Source organism: Oncorhynchus nerka, linkage group LG19 (assembly GCF_034236695.1).
Source record: "Oncorhynchus nerka isolate Pitt River linkage group LG19, Oner_Uvic_2.0, whole genome shotgun sequence".
NCBI lineage: Eukaryota > Metazoa > Chordata > Actinopteri > Salmoniformes > Salmonidae > Oncorhynchus > Oncorhynchus nerka.
Genome location: NC_088414.1, coordinates 26,349,884 through 26,369,115, shown reverse-complemented (window position 1 = coordinate 26,369,115; position 19,232 = coordinate 26,349,884). Strand labels below are relative to the sequence as shown.

At 45.6% G+C, this 19,232-nt stretch overlaps 2 protein-coding genes across 2 annotated transcripts in view; one reads left to right on the top strand and one right to left on the bottom strand.

Annotated features, from left to right (window-relative positions):
* Nucleotides 1-3,794, bottom strand: part of LOC115101251 (small conductance calcium-activated potassium channel protein 2-like) — a 30,395-nt gene extending 26,601 nt beyond the window's left edge. Inside the window, exons 1-2 of the mRNA XM_029620599.2 lie at nt 2,878-3,794; nt 2,362-2,457 (exon numbers count right to left, since the gene is read on the bottom strand). Of these exons, the coding sequence (XP_029476459.2) occupies nt 2,362-2,457; nt 2,878-3,639 (858 nt within the window). The 5' untranslated portion in view covers nt 3,640-3,794. The remainder of the gene's footprint in view (nt 1-2,361; nt 2,458-2,877) is intronic.
* A 1,592-nt stretch (nt 3,795-5,386) lies between these two features.
* LOC115101250 (SWI/SNF-related matrix-associated actin-dependent regulator of chromatin subfamily A containing DEAD/H box 1B-like) overlaps nt 5,387-19,232 on the top strand; it is a 31,526-nt gene continuing 17,680 nt past the window's right edge. The window contains exons 1-6 of the mRNA XM_029620596.2: nt 5,387-5,967; nt 6,394-6,526; nt 6,921-7,045; nt 7,843-7,940; nt 8,294-8,392; nt 8,606-8,684. Coding sequence (XP_029476456.2) covers nt 5,895-5,967; nt 6,394-6,526; nt 6,921-7,045; nt 7,843-7,940; nt 8,294-8,392; nt 8,606-8,684 — 607 coding nt within the window. The 5' untranslated portion in view covers nt 5,387-5,894. The remainder of the gene's footprint in view (nt 5,968-6,393; nt 6,527-6,920; nt 7,046-7,842; nt 7,941-8,293; nt 8,393-8,605; nt 8,685-19,232) is intronic.

Here is a 19,232-nt window from a genome sequence, read left to right as displayed (position 1 = left end):
TGTGGGCACCTCTCTTCAGTCTGAACTATGCATCTATATTTGACAGACAACTGTGAGTACAGATAGATTATGCATGCGCATCCATCTCACTGAGGATGGAAAATAGCCCATACAAAGAGCAGGATAGGATGCAAGCTCTGCGCTAGAGCGATATACCAATACTACCACTACTGATACAGCTGCAAGCAGCAATATAAGAGCCATTGAGTGGGGCCACAACCTGGGTGACGAAGGATAGTGTTGAGTAATAATATAGCTTCAAACAGTAGATATGGAATTTAAGTGAGAATCACTAGCCAAGGTTAGAATTGCGATATCGAGTCATATACCAGTCTGAATAAGACTGAAGGATATGAAAATCGAATAACTGAATGTAAACTACACGTATCAATCTGATGTTTCTAATATAAACAAACATATTGCAACCCATTTTACTTTGAAAATAATATCACTGAGCCAAAACAACACTCAGCATATTTGTGCTTTTTCCATAATCACAATAGTCATTCACAATACTGCCTTCCCTTTGATGTTGTCCGGAAAATGGTTTGATTCATGAAATCTCAAATTGGTGTCTAGAAATACAAAGGGCTGACAACTAGGTACGAACCATAGAAATCATCCATCTTGGAAGTGTACACTTCACACTATAGAGAACCATTTCTGAGGAAATGTAAATGGTTTTGTTATGAATCAAAATATGGTAATGATCAAAAAATGTTTCTATCATCCCATGCAGAAAAGAAAGCTTTACAGTTGGCCATTTGAAAGGTAGACATGTTTTACTGTTGAGCAATTTCAATGAATGATATCCCTCTGAGGGCTTTAAAATCCTAATTATAAACTGGTTGGTTCGAGCCCTGAATGCTGATTGGCTGACAGCCGTGGTATATCAGACAGTATACCACGGGTATGACAAAATATTTATTTTACTGCTCTAAATAAGTTGGTAACCAGTTTATAATAGCAATAAGGCACCTAGGGTGTTTGTGGTATATGCGTTGTGCGTAAGAACAGCCCTTAGCCGTGGTATATTGTCCATATACCACACCTCCTCAGGCATTATTGCTTAAATATACATTTAGGCTAATGGATAAAGGCAATTAGCCTAGTGGGATTCGAACTCGCGACCTACCAGTTACTAGCCCAACACTTTAACCGCTAGGCTACCTCCCGCCCAATGCAGCCTCAGCAAGGTTATAGAAAATGCCTGGCATTGGCAAATACATTTCTTCTCTGGTCAATTTCATTCACGTAGAGCAACGTAATGGATTCCTGACCAGACTATACCTCTTGATGAGGAACACCATTGACGGCGCACCATTTAATTAATTTTTTTACAACATGGTTCTACAACAAAGACGTAGGTGCTGAATTGCAGGAAGAAAACTCATAAGTGATGCAACAGTGCTCAGATGCAAGGTCATAAAATATAGTTTTGTCCAAGTGCTGGAACTATTCAATGAAGCTGACAATCCAGACCAGTTAACCGCTGGAGGTTTGGAAGATGCAGGACACAATCTTGAGATGCAAGTGCCAGCCACTATCATAGTAACATATTGATATGGCTAAGAGTGGGAAAGGAATGACATTCTATAACAGCAAAATAAAAATGTATTACTTGTTTATAAAGTCTTCAATGGCAAGAAAAATATAAACAATGGAGCAATAGTGTTTTGGTGATGACAAGGTAAGACACTTTTCCTGACCTCGTGAAGGTGTTTATAAATCCTATACTTCAAGAGCTATATTTGAGTACTTTAAATCACCAGAAGTCTTACAGCTTGACAGCTTATGTTTTCAAGGTATGGGTCAAGATGTCAGTCAACTGATTTCATGCCGTAATTAGATAATGTCACCCGTTAAAGAGGAAATGTAGGCCTACTTCATCTGGAAATAATCCACTTCATTTCAGAGTAATTGCACTCATTGAAGTCACTGAAGGCACTGCACTAAACCTGTATATAAGACCTGTATATAAGACCTGTATATAAGACCTGTATATAAGACCTGTATATAATTGTATTCTCATGTTTCTTTCACGTTTCACATGTTTTCATCCCATCTATATTACTACCTTTATTGTGCATTGTTGGGAAAGAGCTCGCAAATTAAGCATTTTACTTGACAGTTTCACACCTGCTGTATCCTGTGCACGTGACAATAAAACTTGAAACTTAAGTCGGTTGAGCACATCAATGTCTTGAATAGAATTATTCTGCAAACTCGCACCATACTAACAGGCAATGACAGCACTGTGCACTTAAATAGCAAATGTGTAATAACACGTATGGCACTATTATAACCATAGTTAATGTCTGGGGATGTGAATGACAATGACATGAAAAATAACCATGTTACCTGAATCTCCCTTGCGTGGTATATGATAACCAGACCAAGAAGAATGATTGTAGAAAGGCTTATCAGGCATTTTAGAGCTAATGAATACAAGGATTCCTGCAAAAAAAGAAAAATAGCAATAGTAATACAACAACACATACAACAAACAGTAGTAATATTTTTTTTTAAAGAAAACAAAAGAAGCTATATTAGTAAACCCTGTCTAAATGCTCTTAACGCTTGGGATACCATGTGTCACTATGTCAATGGAGCATGTAAACCTACCTGGACTAAGTGATCGAGAGCCTATCCAGCCATGTAAAGTATAGCTGATTGCATGGTATACGGAATACATCTTCAGTCTTCACTGTCTAAATATTTGATTCGTAAATAAAAACAAGGCGACTATACTACTACTGGTTTAATGCACTTTAAAATCAAACTTTCTGTTTTTCCTGGTCCACTCAACATGCCAGTCAATTAATTTGCCCGACCTAGATAATACTGCACAGTACCGGGATTGAGTTGAAAACGTACCTTTCCATATGCTCCCCATGAGAGTTCAGTCTCTATAACCATAACAACGATCCCAAACATCCCAAAGATCAAAGCATAGTCGCTGAGGCGCTTCCTTTTCTCAAACAAGGCCCTTCTATGTCCAAGCTTTTGCCCAATGTTCTGGTTCTTCTTTTTACCCGATTTACTGCCACTGTTGTTACATCCACCCCCTCCGTCTCCCGATGCGTAGGGCATCAGGGTGGTCGAATTGTTCTCCGGTTTAGATGCTAGGGTGTCCGATGCATCTGCGGTGGAAATTGGTTGTAAAGGCTGGGACTCTGAATCAAACTCGTGTAGGTTTCTGCGGGACGAGCTCAAGTTGCTCAGCGGCCGCATTACGCCGCCGTTGTATCTGCAGCTGCTCATGGCTATTTCGTTATACGAGTTACTCTCTTTGTGGCTGCTGCTCGGGCTGCCCCGCGGCCGATTGTGGCAGTGCTGATGGTGGTGATGTCTGGGTGAACTACCATGACTGGAGGGCTTAAACTCACAGACGCTAAATTGACAACCTTGTCTCGAAGACGTTACGGATGGCGTCCTTAAAGTTCCTTGAGTGGTTGCCGACGTCCCGCGAAAAACTAGGCTTTTTCTTGCACCACAGGTACAGTTCTTGCAGGTGCAGCATTGGTTGCGCTGCTTAGTGGAGCGTTCCTCTGGTCCGCAGTAGTGCTGGCACTTACAGTGATGCTGGAACTGCTGCTCTTGAAAGAAATCGTTCTTCAACTGCAATGGGGTTTCCATGTCAGTGCTGCTGTTTAAAGCAGCAGTCGAGTACCACCATGCACCCGCCGAAGGGCGTTGTGGTGGGTAAACGAGGACAGCTACAGAGCAAGATTAGACCCATTTCGGCTCCTGTAGAATGTCAGCGATGCCTCGGATTGGATAGACAGGACCAACACAACAGTCTTGACGTCACTGAAAAGGTTGCAACATCTTTTCGAATATTCACCCAAGGAAAGTAGCATGTCAGTAGAGGAAAAACGATCTTACAAGTGAGACTACTGAGACTGCTCACGATGAGGAATAACACCATTGAGGGTGAAATATAAGGTTATTTCATAGGCTCCTAAACTAAGCCTACTGCTATGCATGTACGTTGGATCTCTCACCGATGTTCAGCCGGATGTTCACTATAATAGAACAGTGGGGGTAGCCTACCATACACTAAAACAAATGTGCTAAACAACACATATATTGTTTGGTGTACACAATGTCTATGTGGGTGCCAATAAAAAATGTCAACTTGGATTACATTGTAAATGCACATATATCCATTGCATTCGTGAATTAACAACCAAAACAATGTTAAGCCTTATAAAGATGTTAGCTTGAAATTGTTTTTCCATCATCCAATATTCTTCTGGTTCAAATGCATTTTATCAGCATGCACTATTTTAGGCTGGTATTGAAGGTAAGAGATAATAATCATGAAAACAAGTGTTGTGCATTTTATGTAGCCTAGCCTACTGACACAGATAAGTCACCAGAGGATTTTGGCGGTGTGGGTTTGAATGGGCTCTTTGGCTCCAAACTGACTACCGCAGTCGAAAGCACTATAAAGATGTTGATGGTAAACACGCAACGTCAACACCATAGGAACCAGTGTCTCTCTCATTATCTACAAAAAAAAATCTACTGCACTTGGACACATTTGGGAGCCAAAAAATATAGCCCCACTCCTGGGATAGGATAGGCACATTCGATTCCGACAGGAACCCTCTATTGGAGATCCTATATGGTCAGAATAGAACACATGCTATGGTATCACTCAAAACCATTGTCTATTGTTTTCAATCGGTAGCAGGCAGCCTATGCGTTGCGGATGTGCCGATTGATCCACTCAAGATGTTGGAGGTGGATATTAAATTCACAAGGTATGTGCCTGTTCATCTTGGTTACAATTATTGGTCAGAGACCATGTGACTTGGAATCCAGCCAGACTGCGGGTAGCCGTCTGAAACCTCAGACTGATGTGATCGCTGGTGGCGGAGTTATTAATGGAGTGGAGGAGTTATGTCACCCTGAGGAAATATAGGTAACTGTTCCATATCGAGCATCTGGGGAGCCATAAAGCAAAACCTGAACATAATCATCCACAAGTCTCGGGTGCCGCTGTAACCACAAAGTAGATTTGAAACATCCAAAATCTTTCTCTCAAACTAGGCCTAATATTTTTTAATCCTGAATTAGAATCCTGCATGTTCTGGTTGAGATATACTATTTAAATAATTGTAGAACTCAATATACAGTAGACTACGTGGTTAATAAAACTACAGTCCCCTCTCTAATTATGAAGGGATCTCCAGGTTAGAACAATTAACCTATGCACCGGTGACTCCAAACCTTGAAATGAGGGGAGCTGTCCACGGTCCTGAAGAAGAGTGACCAACGTCTGTCACCTGCAGACTGTGTTTCCCCTTTAAATCCTTTCTTTCTTTTTTTACACGAGATCGCAATGCGCACTTGTCTCTGATTGGCTGGTCTGACTGCTCACGTGTCGTTTTCGGAATTCGTCAGAAACAAAGTTGCTAGCTAGCTATTTTAGGCAATGAAACGTTACAAAGGGTTTTAAATATGTTTATGTAATCGGTAAAGAGGACGCCCGATGGCAATAATGTAGATAGCTATTTTACGAGTATAGGTCAGAGGTAGAATCATTCACGTTGCAGAACGCATCTTACATGCATGAATTAGCGTCGTTAGCAACATCTATCTCTATACACGGAATGCAAGACAGCTAGCTAGCTAATAAGCGTCAATCGAAAAACAGAATAACGTTTAATATCCTCTCTTGTGAAGGACCCATTAGCTAGATTGCTATTCTTGCCGATAGCGAACGGTCATTGTAGGCCGGGTTGTTTGATTTCACGATGATGCTTGTTAGGTCGAACACACATTTTTAACACTCGACTGCAGCTACCGTGGTCTATTGTTGTGAGCTCATTTTGAGTAGGATAATACTGTAGCAGCTAGCAGAATCAAATAATATTACAACGATGAATCAAAGAAGATTTATCAACCATAACACAGACTCAGTGAATGAAGATCTCACGGGGCAACAAACACATGGTAATAGAGCACACTTACTGTTTTGTCTAGGACACAGCTTTGGTCAACATTGACTTTTCGTAGCAGGTTAGGATAATTAGGGAAAGGGTTAGGGTTACATAACAGAAATATTTTGACGTCAATTTGACAAAAGCTGTATCCCTTCTAGACATGACCCTTTCTTACATAGACCACACACTTATCCCCACATGTTCGATTTCCTGTTGGCAAAGGTGGTCCCTGTAGTGCCTGATACCAGACCCAGTATTGACACTGGAATGTAAACCAAGACATGTTTGGACATTTTTTACCCATATAGAAACCCCAACCAAGACGAACTATCTATCAAAATAAGGCCTTTTCGACAAGTAGTCAACATGCCCATCCATCTCCCACAATAGGCACTTTTGTGTTGATTCTTTTTGCTTTTACATTTTTCACTTGCAGATACTGTTGTCCCGGAGACCCCAGAGCTCAAGCGTCCCCCAGGGCCCGGCTCAGTGAGAGGCATGGAAAGCGTGGTACTAGACTCTGATTCAGATGAGGAGATATCAGGGTCTTCCATGATGTTGTCGGGGAAGTAAGTTAGTTGCTACCAAACTCATCTAAATAATGTAAATCAGACTACACCACTCTAGGTTGATACAGGGTCGAGGAAAGCATGTGTATTAGCATATATCATCAAGATTCTACTAAAGTTAACCAGCCACAGGTCACATGGCTCCGTCCTTACCTGCACCAGGCCTTCAACACAAGGCATGTATTGGAGGGATTTGGAGGGATTTGTCACACCTGTGACATACTAATAGGCAGGTGGATGTACTGGTGCCATACACACATTTTGTACTGCTTGAGCTCCTTTGAGAGACCTATTTCAGTCCATGTCAAGTACTGGACATACACACACTAATCAAAATCGTGAGGATTTATTTTTTTATGTTTCAAGACTCCTGCTTTTTTATTTTTTTATAAAGGAGTCTGGAAAAGGAACCAGTTATGGGTTCTGTTATCATACTGTCAGATGAGGAGGGAGAGGAGATGAAAACTACTCCACGGAGAAATGGCAGCCAGCTCCCCAAAAACATATCAGGAAGTCAAGGTAAGGGTTCATTAATCCTATCCCTGGCCTTAATACTTTCTGTTGCACAATTACATGCACAGTGATGCAATCTATTTAATGGAATGGAATCTGTTGTTTCATGTTCTGTAGCCTGCTCTGTGACATGGAGGTCAATGAGTTAGGGAAGCGTTAGCCCATTCAAAGAGGCTAACTACCTTTAACGCCTATTGATGATAGTATCTTCTGGCCGAGGGAGTTTTGTGAAGAACCCCGACACTGGCTCTAAATATGAACACGCATCGCTTGCGGTACAGTTTTGGAAACATAAGGTTCAATTACTACACACCTTTTTACAGGGTTAGAGTTTCCACATGGCCGTAATTCCATGTTGCAGCGCTTGTTTACAGAAAACAGAAGGAAGACAGTCAACTACTTGTGTTAATTAGCTATCTCTGAACACCTGTGTGTTAACAGAAGAAGGACGTCATAAACGTGTTGTAACTGTGTTAAAACTGCGTACAGTAAGTGTGTATTTTCCATTTGTGAAATTACTTTGCTGTGCTATGAAAGTAGAGGTGCTTTATGTTTCTAGAACTGTACCAATGAGAATCGATTCACTTTTTAGATGGCTATTTTGGATGCCAGAGCCAGTTTACCTCTGAATATAACATACGGTCCTTGGATGATAAAGGAGTAGACTTTAACAGTACATTCTTGGGTTAGAGAAACATGCAAAGTACATTTTAACTGAGACTTCTATTCCCAGCAGCACAAACTAGATCCAATGTGGTGGTGTTCACGCTGTGTTAATATGCCCCCTTAATGTCCTGCTTTAGACCCAGACCGGAAGAGGAGACTAGAGGTGTGTGACGGCTCCCAGCAGAGTGGGGCATCAAACTCCAGCAAGAAACCAGCCCTTGAGGAGGATTCAGTGGTGAGTCCAGCTGTCTGCACTCCTATCGCTCCTCCAGCCTCCCTGACACCCCAAACCGGGGGTGCATATTCAGTTTACACCTGACATGTGAGATCTGTGTTGAGCTAGAGATTTACTCAAGCAATTTAGCAATAGTGCCACGCTCATATGGGTTCAAGAGCTGCATGGCCCACCTGAGATCCTGACCTCCAGGTTATTACCCTGACCAAGATGATGTACTGCCACCCTGCTTGTTCATGTATTATCTGTCTTCTCCAGTAGAGAGGGGGTAGGCTTGCATGAGGAGGAGCTCTCACTCTAATTGGTCTGCCTGCCTTGGGACTTCATGCGCCAGTGTGTTTCTGTCCCGCCAGACAGATGATTCTGAGGATGAGGGTCCAGAGCCCAGCTGGAAGAGCCAGGAGGACATGGTGAGGAAACTGCAGACTAAGTTTCCCCGTCTGGTCAAGGAGGTGAGGCTTCCATCAGCTGTAGAATCCCACTCTGCCAACAACAGGCCCTGTGTTCTCCCTCACTGCAGTTCCACAACACATTCATCAGTGCCTTAAATGTTTGGTAAATGTGAACTAATATTGTTTGAAATGAGTGGGAGTTGCATGTTAATAATTTATTTTGACAAAAGGTGTTTTGTTTACGACTATCTGTCTTATCCTGCATACACACAGGAGCTTAGAGAAGTGCTTCTCGAGCATGATTGGCACTTTGAGGACACCCTAGAAGCACTGCGCATGTTTTCAGAGGAGGGTAAGAGTTTTGTGTTTCATGGTGTGTCTGTCTCTGTCTGCGTGTGTTTCATGGTGTGTCTCTCTCTCTGTCTCGTGTGTTTCATGGTGTCTCTCTCTCTCTCTCTCTGTCTGCGTGTGTTTCATGGTGTCTCTCTCTCTCTCTCTGTCTCGTGTGTTTCATGGTGTCTCTCTCTCTCTCTCTGTCTGCGTGTGTTTCATGGTGTCTCTCTCTCTCTCTCTCTGTCTCGTGTGTTTCATGGTGTCTCTCTCTCTGTCTCGTGTGTTTCATGGTCTCTCTCTCTCTGTCTCGTGTGTTTCATGGTCTCTCTCTCTCTGTCTCGTGTGTTTCATGGTCTCTCTCTCTGTCTCGTGTGTTTCATGGTCTCTCTCTCTCTGTCTCGTGTGTTTCATGGTGTCTCTCTCTCTCTCTCTGTCTCGTGTGTTTCATGGTCTCTCTCTCTCTGTCTCGTGTGTTTCATGGTCTCTCTCTCTCTCTCTGTCTCGTGTGTTTCATGGTGTCTCTCTCTCTCTCTGTCTCGTGTGTTTCATGGTGTCTCTCTCTCTCTCTCTCTGTCTGTGTGTGTTTCATGGTGTCTCTCTCTCTCTCTCTCTCTCTGTCTGTGTGTGTTTCATGGTGTCTCTCTCTCTCTCTCTCTCTGTCTGCGTGTGTTTCATGGTGTCTCTCTCTCTCTCTGCGTGTGTTTCATGGTGTCTCTCTCTCTCTCTCTCTGTCTGCGTGTGTTTCATGGTGTCTCTCTCTCTCTGCGTGTGTTTCATGGTGTCTCTCTCTGTCTCGTGTGTCTCTCTCTCTGTCTCGTGTGTTTCATGGTCTCTCTCTCTGTCTGCGTGTGTTTCATGGTGTCTCTCTCTCTCTCTCTCTGCATGTGTTTCATGGTGTCTCTCTCTCTCTCTCTGTCTGCATGTGTTTCATGGTGTCTCTCTCTCTCTCTCTCTCTCTCTCTCTCTCTCTCTCTGTCTGCGTGTGTTTCATGGTGTCTCTCTCTCTCTCTCTGTCTGTGTGTGTTTCATGGTGTCTCTCTCTCTCTCTCTGTCTGTGTGTGTGTTTCATGGTGTCTCTCTCTCTCTCTGTCTGTGTGTGTGTTTCATGGTGTCTCTCTCTCTCGTTGTCTGCATGTGTTTCATGGTCTCTCTCTCTCTCTCTCTCTCTCTCTGTCTGCGTGTGTTTCATGGTGTCTCTCTCTCTCTGTCTGCGTGTGTTTCATGGTGTCTCTCTCTCTCTGTCTGCGTGTGTTTCATGGTGTCTCTCTCTCTCTCTGTCTCGTGTGTTTCATGGTCTCTCTCTCTCTCTCTGTCTGCGTGTGTTTCATGGTGTCTCTCTCTCTCTCTCTCTGTCTGTGTGTGTTTCATGGTCTCTCTCTCTCTCTGTCTGCGTGTGTTTCATGGTCTCTCTCTCTCTCTCTCTGTCTGCGTGTGTTTCATGGCGTCTCTCTCTCTGTCTCGTGTGTTTCATGGTCTCTCTCTCTCTGTCTCGTGTGTTTCATGGTCTCTCTCTCTCTCTCTCTCTCTCTGTCTCGTGTGTTTCATGGTGTCTCTCTCTCTCTCTCTGTCTCGTGTGTTTCATGGTGTCTCTCTCTCTGTCTCGTGTGTTTCATGGTCTCTCTCTCTCTGTCTCGTGTGTTTCATGGTATCTCTCTCTCTGTCTCGTGTGTTTCATGGTCTCTATCTCTCTCTGTCTCGTGTGTTTCATGGTGTCTCTCTCTCTCTGTCTCGTGTGTTTCATGGTGTGTCTCTCTCTCTCTCTCTGTCTCGTGTGTTTCATGGTGTCTCTCTCTCTCTCTCTCTCTGTCTGTGTGTGTTTCATGGTGTCTCTCTCTCTCTCTCTGTCTGCGTGTGTTTCATGGTGTCTCTCTCTCTCTCTCTCTCTCTGCGTGTGTTTCATGGTGTCTCTCTCTCTCTCTGCGTGTGTTTCATGGTGTCTCTCTCTCTCTGCGTGTGTTTCCTGGTGTCTCTCTCTCTGTCTCGTGTGTCTCTCTCTCTGTCTCGTGTGTTTCATGGTCTCTCTCTCTCTGTCTGCGTGTGTTTCATGGTGTCTCTCTCTCTCTCTCTGCATGTGTTTCATGGTGTCTCTCTCTCTCTCTCTCTCTGTCTGCATGTGTTTCATGGTGTCTCTCTCTCTCTCTCTCTGTCTGCATGTGTTTCATGGTGTCTCTCTCTCTCTCTCTGTCTCGTGTGTTTCATGGTGTCTCTCTCTCTCTCTGTCTCGTGTGTTTCATGGTGTCTCTCTCTCTCTCTCTCTGTCTGCGTGTGTTTCATGGTGTCTCTCTCTCTCTCTCTGTCTCGTGTGTTTCATGGTGTCTCTCTCTCTGTCTGCGTGTGTTTCATGGTCTCTCTCTCTCTCTCTGTCTGCGTGTGTTTCATGGTCTCTCTCTCTCTCTCTCTCTCTCTCTGTCTGCGTGTGTTTCATGGTGTCTCTCTCTCTGTCTCGTGTGTTTCATGGTCTCTCTCTCTGTCTCGTGTGTTTAATGGTCTCTCTCTCTCTGTCTTGTGTTTCATGGTGTCTCTCTCTGTCTCGTGTGTTTCATGGTCTCTCTCTCTCTGTCTCGTGTGTTTCATGGTCTCTGTCTCTCTCTGTCTCGTGTGTTTCATGGTGTCTCTCTCTCTCTCTGTCTCGTGTGTTTCATGGTGTCTCTCTCTCTCTCTGTCTCATGTGTTTCATGGTGTGTCTCTCTCTCTCTCTCTCTCTCTGTCTCGTGTGTTTCATGGTGTCTCTCTCTCTCTCTGTCTCGTGTGTTTAATGGTGTCTCTCTCTCTCTCTCTCTCTGTCTGTGTGTGTTTCATGGTGTCTCTCTCTCTCTCTCTGTCTGCGTGTGTTTCATGGTGTCTCTCTCTCTCTCTGTCTGCGTGTGTTTCATGGTGTCTCTCTCTCTCTCTGTCTCGTGTGTTTCATGGTGTCTCTCTCTCTCTCTCTGTCTGCGTGTGTTTCATGATGTCTCTCTCTCTCTCTCTGTCTGCGTGTGTTTCATGGTGTCTCTCTCTCTCTGTCTGCGTGTGTTTCATGGTGTCTCTCTCTCTCTCTCTGCATGTGTTTCATGGTGTCTCTCTCTCTCTCTGTCTGCATGTGTTTCATGGTGTCTCTCTCTCTCTCTCTCTCTCTCTCTCTCTCTCTCTGTCTGCGTGTGTTTCATGGTGTCTCTCTCTCTCTCTGTCTGTGTGTGTTTCATGGTGTCTCTCTCTCTCTGTCTGTGTGTGTTTCATGGTGTCTCTCTCTCTCTCTGTCTGTGTGTGTTTCATGGTGTCTCTCTCTCTCTCTCTCTGTGTGTGTTTCATGGTGTCTCTCTCTCTCTCTCTCTCTCTCTGTCTGCATGTGTTTCATGGTGTCTCTCTCTCTCTCTCGCTGTCTGCATGTGTTTCATGGTGTCTCTCTCTCTCTCTCTCTCTCTCTGTCTGCATGTGTTTCATGGTGTCTCTCTCTCTCTCTCTCTCTCTCTGTCTGCGTGTGTTTCATGGTGTCTCTCTCTCTCTCTCTCTCTGTCTGTCTGCGTGTGTTTCATGGTCTCTCTCTCTCTGTCGTGTGTTTCATGGTGTCTCTCTCTCTCTCTCTGTCTGCGTGTGTTTCATGGTGTCTCTCTCTCTGTCTCTGTCTCTCTCTCTGTCTCGTGTGTTTCATGGTCTCTCTCTCTGTCTGCGTGTGTTTCATGGTGTCTCTCTCTCTCTCTGTCTGCATGTGTTTCATGGTGTCTCTCTCTCTCTCTCTGTCTGCATGTGTTTCATGGTGTCTCTCTCTCTCTCTCTCTCTCTCTCTCTGTCTGCGTGTGTTTCATGGTGTCTCTCTCTCTCTCTGTCTGCGTGTGTTTCATGGTGTCTCTCTCTCTCTCTGTCTGCGTGTGTTTCATGGTGTCTCTCTCTCTCTCTCTGTCTCGTGTGTTTCATGGTGTCTCTCTCTCTGTCTGCGTGTGTTTCATGGTGTCTCTCTCTCTCTCTGTCTCGTGTGTTTCATGGTGTCTCTCTCTCTCTCTGTCTCGTGTGTTTCATGGTGTCTCTCTCTCTCTCTGTCTCTGTGTGTGTTTTCATGGTGTCTCTCTCTCTCTCTCTGTCTGTGTGTGTTTCATGGTGTCTCTCTCTCTCTCTCTGTCTGCGTGTGTTTCATGGTGTCTCTCTCTCTCGTGTGTTTCATGTGTCTCTCTCTCTCTGTCTCGTGTGTTTCTCTCTCTCTCTCTGTCTCTGTCGTGTGTTTCATGATGTCTCTCTCTCTCTCTCTGTCTGCGTGTGTTTCATGGTGTCTCTCTCTCTCTGTCTGCGTGTGTTTCATGGTGTCTCTCTCTCTCTCTCTCTGCATGTGTTTCATGGTGTCTCTCTCTCTCTCTGTCTGCATGTGTTTCATGGTGTCTCTCTCTCTCTCTCTCTCTCTCTCTCTCTCTGTCTGCGTGTGTTTCATGGTGTCTCTCTCTCTCTCTGTCTGTGTGTTTTCATGGTGTCTCTCTCTCTCTGTCTGTGTGTGTTTCATGGTGTCTCTCTCTCTCTCTCTGTGTGTGTTTCATGGTGTCTCTCTCTCTCTCTGTGTGTGTTTCATGGTGTCTCTCTCTCTCTCTCTCTCTCTCTGTCTGCATGTGTTTCATGGTGTCTCTCTCTCTCTCTCTGTCTGCATGTGTTTCATGGTGTCTCTCTCTCTCTCTCTCTCTCTCTCTCTCTGCATGTGTTTCATGGTGTCTCTCTCTCTCTCTGTCTGCGTGTGTTTCATGGTGTCTCTCTCTCTCTCTGTCTGCGTGTGTTTCATGGTCTCTCTCTCTCTGTCTGTGTGTTTTCATGGTGTCTCTCTCTCTCTCTCTGTCTGCGTGTGTTTCATGGTGTCTCTCTCTCTGTCTCGTGTGTCTCTCTCTCTGTCTCGTGTGTTTCATGGTCTCTCTCTCTCTGTCTGCGTGTGTTTCATGGTGTCTCTCTCTCTCTCTATCTGCATGTGTTTCATGGTGTCTCTCTCTCTCTCTGTCTGCATGTGTTTCATGGTGTCTCTCTCTCTCTCTCTCTCTCTCTCTCTCTGTCTGCGTGTGTTTCATGGTGTCTCTCTCTCTCTCTGTCTCGTGTATTTCATGGTGTCTCTCTCTCTCTCTGTCTGCGTGTGTTTCATGGTGTCTCTCTCTCTCTCTGTCTGCGTGTGTTTCATGGTGTCTCTCTCTCTCTCTCTGTCTCGTGTGTTTCATGGTGTCTCTCTCTCTGTCTGCGTGTGTTTCATGGTCTCTCTCTCTCTCTCTGTCTGCGTGTGTTTCATGGTGTCTCTCTCTCTCTGTCTGCGTGTGTTTCATGGTGTCTCTCTCTCTCTGTCTCGTGTGTTTCATGGTCTCTCTCTCTCTCTCTCTCTCTGTCTCTCTCTCTCTCTCTGTCTCGTGTGTTTCATGGTCTCTCTCTCTCTCTCTCTCTCTGTCTCTCTCTCCCTCTGTCTCGTGTGTTTCATGGTCTCTCTCCCTCTGTCTCGTGTGTTTCATGGTCTCTCTCTCTCTGTCTCGTGTGTTTCATGGTCTCTCTCTCTCTGTCTCGTGTGTTTCATGGTGTCTCTCTCTCTCTCTCTCTCTCTGTCTCGTGTGTTTCTGGTCTCTCTCTCTCTCTGTCTCGTGTGTTTCATGGTGTCTCTCTCTCTCTCTGTGTTTCTCTCTCTGTGTGTTTTCGTGGTGTCTCTCTCTCTCTCTGTCTCGTGTGTTTCATGGTGTGTCTCTCTCTCTCTCTGTCTCGTGTGTTTCATGGTGTGTCTCTCTCTCTGTCTCGTGTGTTTCATGGTGTCTCTCTCTCTCTCTCTCTCTCTGTGTCTGTCTCGTGTGTTTCATGGTGTCTCTCTCTCTCTCTCTGCGTGTGTTTCATGGTGTCTCTCTCTCTGTCTCGTGTCTCCTTCTCTGTCTCGTGTGTTTCATGGTCTCTCTCTCTGTCTGCGTGTGTTTCATGGTGTCTCTCTCTCTCTGCTGTGTGTTTCATGGTGTCTCTCTCTCTCTCTCTCTCTGTCTGCATGTGTTTCATGGTGTCTCTCTCTGTCTGTGTGTGTTTCATGGTGTCTCTCTCTCTCTCTGTCTGCGTGTGTTTCATGATGTCTCTCTCTCTGTCTGCGTGTGTTTCATGGTGTCTCTCTCTCTCTGTCTGCGTGTGTTTCATGGTGTCTCTCTCTCTCTCTGTCTCGTGTGTTTCATGGTCTCTCTCTCTCTGTCTGCATGTGTTTCATGGTGTCTCTCTCTCTCTCTCTCTCTCTGTCTGCATGTGTTTCATGGTGTCTCTCTCTGTCTGTGTGTGTTTCATGGTGTCTCTCTCTCTCTCTGTCTGCGTGTGTTTCATGATGTCTCTCTCTCTGTCTGCGTGTGTTTCATGGTGTCTCTCTCTCTCTGTCTGCGTGTGTTTCATGGTGTCTCTCTCTCTCTCTGTCTCGTGTGTTTCATGGTGTCTCTCTCTCTGTCTGTGTGTGTTTCATGGTGTCTCTCTCTCTCTGTCTGTGTGTGTTTCATGGTGTCTCTCTCTCTCTCTCTGTCTGCATGTGTTTCATGGTGTCTCTCTCTCTCTCTCTGTCTGTGTGTGTTTCATGGTGTCTCTCTCTCTCTCTCTCTGTCTGCATGTGTTTCATGGTGTCTCTCTCTCTCTCTCTGTCTGCATGTGTTTCATGGTGTCTCTCTCTCTCTCTCTCTCTCTCTGTCTGCATGTGTTTCATGGTGTCTCTCTCTCTCTCTCTGCGTGTGTTTCATGGTGTCTCTCTCTCTCTCTCTGTCTGCGTGTGTTTCATGGTCTCTCTCTCTCTGCGTGTGTTTCATGGTGTCTCTCTCTCTCTCTCTGTCTGCGTGTGTTTCATGGTGTCTCTCTCTCTGTCTCGTGTGTCTCTCTCTCTGTCTCGTGTGTTTCATGGTCTCTCTCTCTCTGTCTGCGTGTGTTTCATGGTGTCTCTCTCTCTCTCTCTCTATCTGCATGTGTTTCATGGTGTCTCTCTCTCTCTCTGTCTGCATGTGTTTCATGGTGTCTCTCTCTCTCTCTCTCTCTCTCTCTGTCTGCGTGTGTTTCATGGTGTCTCTCTCTCTCTCTGTCTCGTGTATTTCATGGTGTCTCTCTCTCTCTGTCTGCGTGTGTTTCATGGTGTCTCTCTCTCTCTCTGTCTGCGTGTGTTTCATGGTGTCTCTCTCTCTCTCTCTGTCTCGTGTGTTTCATGGTGTCTCTCTCTCTGTCTGCGTGTGTTTCATGGTCTCTCTCTCTCTCTCTGTCTGCGTGTGTTTCATGGTGTCTCTCTCTCTCTGTCTGCGTGTGTTTCATGGTGTCTCTCTCTCTCTGTCTCGTGTGTTTCATGGTCTCTCTCTCTCTCTCTCTCTGTCTCGTGTGTTTCATGGTCTCTCTCTCTCTCTCTCTCTCTCTCTGTCTCTCTCTCTCCCTCTGTCTCGTGTGTTTCATGGTCTCTCTCCCTCTGTCTCGTGTGTTTCATGGTCTCTCTCTCTCTGTCTCGTGTGTTTCATGGTCTCTCTCTCTCTGTCTCGTGTGTTTCGTGGTGTCTCTCTCTCTCTCTGTCTCGTGTGTTTCGTGTCTCGTGTCTCTCTCTCTCTCTCTGTCTCGTGTGTTTCATGGTGTCTCTCTCTCTCTGTCTCGTGTGTTTCATGGTGTCTCTCTCTCTCTCTCTCTCTCTGTCCTGTGTTTCATGGTGTGTCTCTCTCTCTCTCTGTCTCGTGTGTTTCATGGTGTCTCTCTCTCTCTCTGTCTCGTGTGTTTCATGGTGTCTCTCTCTCTCTGCTGTGTGTTTCATGGTGTCTCTCTCTCTGTCTCGTGTGTCTCCTTCTCTGTCTCGTGTGTTTCATGGTCTCTCTCTCTCTGTCTGCGTGTGTTTCATGGTGTCTCTCTCTCTCTGTCTGCATGTGTTTCATGGTGTCTCTCTCTGTCTGTGTGTGTTTCATGGTGTCTCTCTCTCTCTGTCTCCGTGTGTTTCATGGTGTCTCTCTCTCTGTCTGCGTGTGTTTCATGGTCTCTCTCTCTCTCTCTCTGTCTGCGTGTGTTTCATGGTCTCTCTCTCTGTCTCGTGTGTTTCATGGTCTCTCTCTCTCTCTGTCTCGTGTGTTTCATGGTCTCTCTTTCTCTCTGTCTCGTGTGTTTCATGGTCTCTCTCTGTCTGCATGTGTTTCTCTGTCTCGTGTGTTTCATGGTGTCTCTCTCTCTCTCTCTCTCTCTCTGTCTGCGTGTGTTTCATGGTGTCTCTCTCTCTCTCTGTCTGTGTGTTTTCATGGTGTCTCTCTCTCTCTGTCTGTGTGTTTCATGTTCTCACGGTGTCTCTCTCTCTCTGTCTGTGTGTGTTTCATGGTGTCTCTCTCTCTCTCTCTGTCTGTGTGTGTTTCATGGTGTCTCTCTCTCTCTCTCTCTCTGTCTGCATGTGTTTCATGGTGTCTCTCTCTCTCTCTCTCTGTCTGCATGTGTTTCATGGTGTCTCTCTCTCTCTCTCTCTGTCTGTGTGTGTTTCATGGTGTCTCTCTCTCTCTCTGTCTGCGTGTGTTTCATGGTGTCTCTCTCTCTGTCTGCGTGTGTTTCATGGTGTCTCTCTCTCTCTCTGTCTGCGTGTGTTTCATGGTGTCTCTCTCTCTCTGTCTGCGTGTGTTTCATGTGTTTCATGGTGTCTCTCTCTCTCTCTCTGTCTGCATGTGTTTCATGTGTTTCTCTGGTGTCTCTCTCTCTCTCTCTCTCTCTCTCTGTCTGCGTGTGTTTCATGGTGTCTCTCTCTCTCTCTCTGTCTCGTGTGTTTCATGGTGTCTCTCTCTCTCTGTCTGCGTGTGTTTCATGGTGTCTCTCTCTGTCTGCGTGTGTTTCATGGTGTCTCTCTCTCTCTCTGTCTCGTGTGTTTCATGGTGTCTCTCTCTCTGTCTGCGTGTGTTTCATGGTGTCTCTCTCTCTCTCTGTCTCATGTGTTTCATGGTGTGTCTCTCTCTCTCTCTCTCTGTCTCGTGTGTTTCATGGTGTCTCTCTGTCTCGTGTGTTTAATGGTGTCTCTCTCTCTCTCTCTCTCTGTCTCTGTGTGTTTTCATGGTGTCTCTCTCTCTCTCTCTCTCTGTCTGTGTGTGTTTCATGGTGTCTCTCTCTCTCTCTCTGTCTGCGTGTGTTTCATGGTGTCTCTCTCTCTCTCTGTCTCGTGTGTTTCATGGTGTCTCTCTCTCTCTCTCTGTCTGCGTGTGTTTCATGATGTCTCTCTCTCTCTCTCTGTCTGCGTGTGTTTCATGGTGTCTCTCTCTCTCTGTCTGCGTGTGTTTCATGGTGTCTCTCTCTCTCTCTCTGCATGTGTTTCATGGTGTCTCTCTCTCTCTCTGTCTGCATGTGTTTCATGGTGTCTCTCTCTCTCTCTCTCTCTCTCTCTCTCTCTGTCTGCGTGTGTTTCATGGTGTCTCTCTCTCTCTCTGTCTGTGTGTGTTTCATGGTGTCTCTCTCTCTCTGTCTGTGTGTGTTTCATGGTGTCTCTCTCTCTCTCTGTCTGTGTGTGTTTCATGGTGTCTCTCTCTCTCTCTCTCTGTGTGTGTTTCATGGTGTCTCTCTCTCTCTCTCTCTCTGTCTGCATGTGTTTCATGGTGTCTCTCTCTCTCTCTCGCTGTCTGCATGTGTTTCATGGTGTCTCTCTCTCTCTCTCTCTCTCTCTGTCTGCATGTGTTTCATGGTGTCTCTCTCTCTCTCTCTCTGCGTGTGTTTCATGGTGTCTCTCTCTCTCTCTCTGTCTGCGTGTGTTTCATGGTCTCTCTCTCTCTGCGTGTGTTTCATGGTGTCTCTCTCTCTCTCTCTGTCTGCGTGTGTTTCATGGTGTCTCTCTCTCTGTCTCGTGTGTCTCTCTCTCTGTCTCGTGTGTTTCATGGTCTCTCTCTCTCTGTCTGCGTGTGTTTCATGGTGTCTCTCTCTCTCTCTATCTGCATGTGTTTCATGGTGTCTCTCTCTCTCTCTGTCTGCATGTGTTTCATGGTGTCTCTCTCTCTCTCTCTCTCTCTGTCTGCGTGTGTTTCATGGTGTCTCTCTCTCTCTCTGTCTCGTGTGTTTCATGGTGTCTCTCTCTCTCTCTGTCTGCGTGTGTTTCATGGTGTCTCTCTCTCTCTCTGTCTGCGTGTGTTTCATGGTGTCTCTCTCTCTCTCTCTGTCTCGTGTGTTTCATGGTGTCTCTCTCTGTCTGCGTGTGTTTCATGGTCTCTCTCTCTCTCTCTGTCTGCGTGTGTTTCATGGTGTCTCTCTCTCTCTGTCTGCGTGTGTTTCATGGTGTCTCTCTCTCTCTGTCTCGTGTGTTTCATGGTCTCTCTCTCTCTCTCTCTGTCTCTCTCTCTCCCTCTCTCTGTCTCGTGTGTTTCATGGTCTCTCTCCCTCTGTCTCGTGTGTTTCATGGTCTCTCTCTCTCTGTCTCGTGTGTTTCATGGTCTCTCTCTCTCTGTCTCGTGTGTTTCGTGGTGTCTCTCTCTCTCTCTGTCTCGTGTGTTTCGTGGTGTCTCTCTCTCTCTCTGTCTCGTGTGTTTCGTGGTGTCTCTCTCTCTCTCTGTCTCGTGTGTTTCGTGGTGTCTCTCTCTCTCTCTCTGTCTCGTGTGTTTCATGGTGTGTCTCTCTCTCTCTGTCTCGTGTGTTTCATGGTGTCTCTCTCTCTCTCTGTCTCGTGTGT